This window comes from Caenorhabditis remanei, chromosome IV, assembly GCF_010183535.1.
Source record: "Caenorhabditis remanei strain PX506 chromosome IV, whole genome shotgun sequence".
Classification (NCBI taxonomy): Eukaryota; Metazoa; Nematoda; class Chromadorea; order Rhabditida; family Rhabditidae; genus Caenorhabditis; species Caenorhabditis remanei.
The window spans coordinates 6118405-6125762 of record NC_071331.1 but is presented as its reverse complement, the minus strand read 5'-3'; the positions used below and the strand labels follow the sequence as shown (position 1 = coordinate 6125762).

Sequence of the window (7358 nt, the reverse complement as noted above, 5' to 3'; positions counted from 1 at the left end):
AAAGCAACAGTTTAGTGAATTTTCATCAGAAATTGAAAAAGAAAGATACAAACACGAGATGAGTAATTTTAATTTTAACAAACTTGAATTTTATAGAGGTATTGAAGCAAGTAGTTAAAAATACATCCAAAAATACATCCGGGACAGACTGAATTTCGAAACAAACCATGGAGAAAATTTCTTATCTGAAACAGCAAATTTCAGAAAAATCTTGTGCTCGTTCTCGTGGTTAGCAACTGTACACTGTAAAGTTTAATTTTTGAAAAATATATTTTTACTGAAAATCATCAAGTTGTCAGAGACTGTGAGATTCTGGTAAACTTGAAACTGTAACTCGCGTATGTTAGTTTTAAAAGAATCCTTTGAAGGAAAAGACCTAGCCTCAGACAAGTTTTTGCTCAAAGGGAAGTTTTGGAATTATTCTAGAAGTATGTTAAACATCTTGTGATAAAGTGGAAACAGAAAGATTTTTCTAAAAATTTCTCAAATTTATTCATTTCAAAGCTCCTTATCCTTCAGAATCATCCAAATATCATCCAAAAAGTCACGAGACCAACTGTAAGCCGCAATGAATGTGGAGTTGTAGTCTTTGTAGTGTACACATGACCATCCTTCTTCACTACCTCCTAAAAACAAGTGTACATAAAGATAGTTACATAAGCATAGTGCTCACCTGCCGTGTAATAAAAATCGAATTTCGATTCAAACTCCGCAATAAACTTTTTCAAATGAGCAATCGTTGCAGGAAAGACACCTTCATTGAAGAAGTTCTCCACGCGGACTACATTCTCTGGTTCGTAGAAGAATATGAGGAATGCCTGGAAAATATTTTATGTTTTAAATATACTATTAGTTCGGTCTAAACATGGAACTTCAATTGGACCAGCTGTTTGATTTCCTCACCTTCCTGGAATGCAACACGGTTTTCAATAACTCCGTCTTATTCTCAATATGCCTCATCTCCTTCAACTGCCTGTCATCGTTACATCTTTCCTGACACAAATGCATCAATCCATCCAATAAATAGTAGCTGGATTCTTTATAAATCTCCTCTATTCTATCTCAGAATTTGGGAGAGTTATATGACCATCACGAAGGAAATTCAGAATTAGTCGAAAATGTTTGGCGTCTCGATCGATGAATATGCATCCGTTCTCGTCTTTTTCTAGCTTAAACCATAATGAAAATATTGTTGAAAATTCAAAAAAAAGAGAACCTTACTGGAATCTCAGTCTCAAACATGGTTCTGAACACGCCTTCGTATCTTGTCAAAGTGTCTTTTGTAATTTGGAATACTGTTCCATGTTTAATTTGATTATCCGTTAGGAGGACATCAGTAAGATTTAATTGAAAAATTTTTAATTAACGTTGAAAAATAGAAATGAGAAATAAAAGAATGTTGGTAGAAAATATTCTAAATATAGATGAGTGTCCTCCTGTAGAAGAATTATTCCATTCTTGAACATTTTGTTTTGAATCTGCGAACGTCATTGAAGAGTATTGAAACCGAAATTAATTTCAGAGCAGTTTTTGCAACTAAGCTAATTTTTAACGAAAAAATGGAAAGAAACGAATTGTATTTTTTGAAATATGATTCAGTTGTTTGTTTTGAGAATCGGTATGATTTTATCAGCAGTTTCAATTATAATATTAAAGTCAAAACAATATTTATCCATCAATTCCAAACTGGCTTGGAAGTGGGCTTCTTCTCATGCGATATTAAAAATCTCCTAAAAATTTTGACAAATATACTTTGTTTTTTTATTTTTCTAATTCAACTTACCTTCTCCAGCCAGTGATATAGCCTTCTAAATACTATTATTCTAGAGTACTATTTTTCGAGGGTAGAAAAACTGTAAAAGTCCACATTTCTAGGGTACAATTTTTCTGTTATTCAATTTGGGGGTGCAAGAGAAAACAGTTCAAAGATCGTAATCAAAGCAACCACGGCAAGACTTCTGGCAGATTTTGAAGAATACTTGCAACTGGATTAAAGGTGGACTAAGGTCAACTCTGATATTTTCACAGAATAATGTATGTGTACCTGTGAGTTCATTTACATATCGAAAAAGTTTTAAAAATCGTTCTGAAACCCGCTGAAAGCGATTCCCGGCGAGTTTGGGCATTTCGTTGGCCGGTGAAAATTGGCGTTATGGCCCCGAAATTTGACTTCGGTCGTATGTTGGTTTCTTCATTTCCGTGAGTTCATTCTCATACCGAAAGAATTTTTAAATTCAGTTCAAAAACGTTCAGTTTCACGTGTTAAACCAGAAGTTAAAAAAAAACTCAACGGAATTAATCAATTTTTCTGCTTCCAGCATAATTTTTTCTAGAGATAAAATCTCTAACAAGGAAACTTCAAGGGGTCGCGAGTTTGGAATCGTTCCAAATTACTACCAGGTATTAAGGACAGTTTGAATAGGCATATTCCAAATGTTTCTTTTGTGCTCGTCACTTCCAGCTGAGAAAAACCATCTAGCACAGTAAGAAAAAGCGTCCGTTAAACATTTTTTGGTAGGTTCCATTTCTTTTTTGAAAAAATGAACTTCAATCATCGATTTCTTGTAAAAGACAGATTGGTCTCGGTTCAACAGTGCAATTCAACATCAACTGCAAGTTTCTTAGTCCCATTGGGCATAATTGTGTTTTTTTTAAATCAAAATAAAATAAGTTTATAGCTCTCGATTTATAAAAGCAATACAAACTGAAGAAATCTCAGAGTATTTACATTCAGTGCTAATAATTTCGTTTAGTGCTCTCCAGCTTCTCTTCGCTTGACGTTATCGATGAAGTTTTCATTGGCACGCTGACGATGGATGAGGCTCTCTGGTTCTGAAAATTAATAATGTTTTGCTTCTAAAAAACAATAAAACTGTTTTTTTACCTTCTGATTCAAATTCCGCGGACGTCCAGCAATCAGAAGATGGAATCTGAAAAAAAGTATCATTAACCGGGGGATTAATTTTTGGAACAATTTTACCGGGAATTCAGCAGCTTGGAGTTGTTGTCATGTTTCCTCGACGTCGGGGATGATTCATTTAACTGAAAGTAGTACGAATAATCCGACGGAAAGAATTTTCGAAACTCGGTATTTTTGTTTTTTTAAGTCACAAAAAGAGCTTGCGAAAAAAAACTACGGTTACAAAATTCTATTGTGGGACTTTCAAAAAATCCTCACTAATTTTTTATATATTTTTCAAAACTGAAATTTTTAAATCTGGGTAAATTAGTCCACTGGTATAAACATTGTGTACTCGATCCGTACTTTCCTTTCTTTATTATCAATGACGTCATGAGGTGGGATGGGAGACGGACCCAAAGGGCACCCTCTCCTCCCCCGCAACATGACACATTCCACATGTCTCACCTTCCAAATGGTTTTTCCCTCTATTGCTTTTTCTCTAGATCATTGTCTCTCACCAGAAAACAGTCTGGCTCCGCCCCACGGGCCGGCGCGAGACAGTCTTCATTTCTATCCCTCATTCTTGATAGAAGCTCCCAGAAGCTTCTTTCTTTTCTTCCAGTTTTTCATTTCTTTCATTTTCTAGATTTTTCCCCTTCTGTTTTCCTCCTCACATTCTAGAAACTTTCTAGGAAGTTCTTTTCTAATTTTGTAATCCTTCCTCACCCCAATTGAAGCTTCACAAGAAGTTTCTTTCTATTATATATTCTTAATCTCTTTTTCTTTATTATATTATTAAATAAAGGTTTAATTACCCAAGTTTGAGGTAAGAAGACACCTTGACACAGCAGCAGGTCACAAATGTTTGAACACAAAAATAAAAGTTCTTGCATTTGCTGATGACATGGCGATACTCTCTGATTCCCAAGATCAATTACAGCGTGAATTGACAAAGTTGGACAGAGATTGCACCCCACTGAACCTGATCTTCAAACCGGCAAAGTGTGCCAGTTTGGTTCTTGAGAAAGGAAAGGTGAATGCGGCCGCAGTTATAAACCTGAAAGGTGTACCGATCCGGAACATGGCTTGTTCGGACACCTACAAATACTTGGGCATTCAAACGGGTGTCGAGACGAGAACTTCCGAAATGGACTTGATCGAATCGGTCGTTAAAGAGTTTGAGTTGTTAGTGAGAGATGAGGAACTCACACTACCACAGAAACTAGACTGTATCAAATCCTTCATGCTACCGAAAATGACGTACATGTATGGGAATTCGATACCAAAACTGACAGAGTTGAAATACTTTGCCGGTGAAACAATGAAAGCGGTAAAATCAATACATGAGATACCCCATTCGGGATCTCCTGTCGAATACTGTCAATTGCCGATTTCAAAAGGTGGATTGGGTGTTGCGTGCCCAAAAATCACCGCGTTGATCACGTATCTCGTTTCAACAATGAAGAAACTCTGGTCGGATGACGAATACATAAAGAAACTGTATTCGGACTATCTGAAAGAAGTTGTAGTAGCAGAAACGGGTAGACAGGATGTCACCTTGAGTGACATGGCTGCTTATCTCAGCAATGAGACTCCGTCGAAGAAAAAGAATTTCGGCTACACAACTTTCACCAGAATACGTGAAGTGTGCAGAGGATTATCGAGCATCAAAGATGCCCCGCTGCATAAAATCAAAATTGTTGAGCATGAGGGAAAGCTAGCAATTTTGGTACAGGCCATCGAAGATGGACCTGAAGCAGTTTACACAGAAAGTCATGTGAAAAAACTGCAACTATTGCTGAAAAAAGAGGCGAACACGGGAATCTTACACAGGTTTATCACGCAGAAACCAGTGAAAAGTCAAGTCGTTCAAGTGGTACTTCAACACCCTCAGAGCAATAGTTTCGTGAGAAATGGAGGACAAATGAGCTTCTCCGCTCACAAAATAGTCCACAAAGCTCGATTGAACTTGCTTGTGTGTAATGCTAACACATGGGATGCAACAAGTACGAAGCAGTGCAGGAGATGTGTGAAGGAAAAAGAGACGCAAATGCACATCCTGCAGGTCTGCACGTATAATAAGTCCGGATTGATAACCGAAAGACATAATGCAGTACACAACAAAGTGAGTGAACTCATTAAGAAGGGTTCGAAGAGAAACTGGAAGTTGGTAGACGACTCAGTGATTGCTGGACCCAGTGTGAAAAGACCGGACATTATGTTGAGAAGTCCAGATGGTAAAGAAATCATTCTGGCAGACGTAACATGTCCGTACGAGTGTGGTCTCAAAGGCATGCAGAGAGCATGGGACCATAAAGTCGAAAAGTACACAAAAGCGTACAAATATCTCGAAGCACGAGGTATTAAAGTCACAGTCTTGCCGATTGTTGTTGGATCACTGGGAACGTGGTGGAAACCAACAACAAATAGTCTAGTGCAGCTGGGAATCGATCGAAAAACGATCAATGAGTGGATCCCCAAGCTGTGCGCGGCAACTGCCGAATACAGTAAAAATATTTACTGGAGGCACATTAAAGGTGATCGTTACCAGAGTATCCCGATGAAATTCGGTCTTGATAAGCCACCAGGCAACTCTTGGAAGAGGAGGAAGAGGCGCAAGCCTCCGAAACCCGCCAAGAATTAGTCGGCGGAAGAGACCACAAGCCAAAAGATCTGGCGGAAAACGGGAACTGGAAACGGACTGAAAATGAGACTGATTGACGGATTGAGCTTGTACTGATCGGCTAACCAGTGAAAACAAAAGCACGAAAAGAAAAAACGTGTGATGCTATCGATTCGGCGATCGATACTGCAAATGTTTTCACTGGAAAACACCTGGTTGTGTATGAAAACAATCGCAAAATTCGCTACGGAATTTTGTTTGTCTTCACGATTTTAGTACATCATTGGAATCACTTCAGATTCCAAACACGAAAAATCAATACACAAGGTGTTTGTAATGTATAAGAAAGATGGAATTCCGGGTACTTTCTAATACAAACCAAAAATAAAACTCCAAAACCACTGAGAATGGCAGGGAAGCGGAGACAATGCGATCTCGAGAGACGCAGAGAAGCAGACAGAGGTGGCAGAGAAAATGAAGAAGGTGGCCGGCCTGGCCGCCATTCTCACTCTATTTCGTCACATTCACTATCACTGCTGGAGGAATCGATATCGCAAATAAGGTATGATTCTGTCCCAAAAAGAGAATTTCTTAAAAGAAACGGAAATTACTCTTCATTCTATGGAATTTGGCATAAAAAGAGAGACCGAAATTTCAGAATGTCCTCCCCAAAGAACGTGTCCGAAAAACTGCTTGATATCATTATCAAGGATGCAGAGAAATACGTGGGCACTGCTGGAAGAAGGGCGATCGCCAACGCGGAAGAAGCGCTCTCATCGATTCTTCTGGGATTACAAAGGGATGGCAAACTATCCGCTTTCTCTGTGAGCAAGATGGGTCCGATCCCGAAAAGAGGAGCCACATCTCCTGTCCAAATCCCATCGGCGCCGCCGAACAAAAAGGCAAAGTCAGCTACCGGAAAAGAGAATCCGAAGCAACCGATGAAACCGAAACAAGAAGAGAAAAATTTCGGTTCGTGGAATACTTGGAAAGGACTCGATCTGGTGGTGACGCCATCGCGAAAACCCGTGGTGGATCCGTCGGATAAACGAGTAATTCAAGTGCCGGTCAAGTTGGTGAAAGATAAAAAGAATGAACAAGTCCAGAAATTGCTCGGACGCACGAAGACGATTATATGGGTATGGTATCGATTTTAAAAAGAAACGAGAACCCAAATGATTGTTCAGGTAGCCACTAAGCAGTTGAGTCATGCGAAGGAAGCAGTCTCCCTAGTATCCAACACCAACGCCAAAAAAGTCGTTATACTGGAACCGGACACCACTGAAGATGTGGAAAAAGTCTTCGCCGACGGCGAATTCAAAGTGGGAAAATCAGAGAAGGCCACTGAAATCGCAATATCGGAGATCCGAGCGGAATTCGCAAAAGAAGCCAAGGAGGCCAGCGGAAAAAGCAAGATTAGTGACAACCAAACCCCGGAAATTAAGTAATTTCTTGAATGATGAATGCTTAAAGTCTGCTCTTCCATTCTAAACTGTTATTTGTCTCAATCGCGTATCTTTTCTCCCGCTCCCACTTGTGTGTCTCCCCTATTTGATGTGAGAAGTCTTATGGTTTAAATAAAGCAAAGAAATCAAAGAAAACAAAAAGGGTAGACAGCAGAACGAGTGAAAACAAAAGCACGAAAAGGAAAAACGTGTGATGCTATCGATTCGGCGATCGATACTGCAAATGTTTTCACTGGAAAACACCTGGTTGTGTATGAAAACAATCGCAAAATTCGCTACGGAATTTTGTTTGTCTTCACGATTTCTAGTACATCATTGGAATCATTTCAGATTCCAAACACGAAAAATCAATACACAAGGTGTTTGT

General features: G+C 39.0%; 3 protein-coding genes across 3 annotated transcripts; 2 read left to right on the top strand and 1 right to left on the bottom strand.

The window, feature by feature from the left end:
• Positions 1-498: 498 nt before the first annotated feature.
• On the bottom strand, positions 499-1242 carry GCK72_012571 (uncharacterized protein; the record flags this gene model as incomplete). Its single annotated transcript, XM_053729215.1, has 5 exons — positions 499-626; positions 674-818; positions 904-1037; positions 1088-1169; positions 1222-1242. The coding sequence occupies 5 exons, from the start codon at positions 1240-1242 to the stop codon at positions 499-501; spliced, it is 510 nt and encodes a 169-aa protein (XP_053583987.1).
• Positions 1243-3806: 2564 nt separating this feature from the next.
• GCK72_012570 (uncharacterized protein) lies at positions 3807-5546 on the top strand (the record flags this gene model as incomplete). Its single annotated transcript, XM_053729214.1, has 1 exon — positions 3807-5546. The coding sequence occupies one exon, from the start codon at positions 3807-3809 to the stop codon at positions 5544-5546; it is 1740 nt and encodes a 579-aa protein (XP_053583986.1).
• Positions 5547-6184: 638 nt separating this feature from the next.
• On the top strand, positions 6185-6973 carry GCK72_012569 (uncharacterized protein; the record flags this gene model as incomplete). The annotated part of the gene is made up of 2 exons (XM_003091437.2): positions 6185-6664; positions 6713-6973. 2 exons carry the CDS (start codon positions 6185-6187, stop codon positions 6971-6973), a joined length of 741 nt encoding a protein of 246 aa, XP_003091485.2.
• Between the last annotated feature and the right edge of the window lie 385 nt (positions 6974-7358).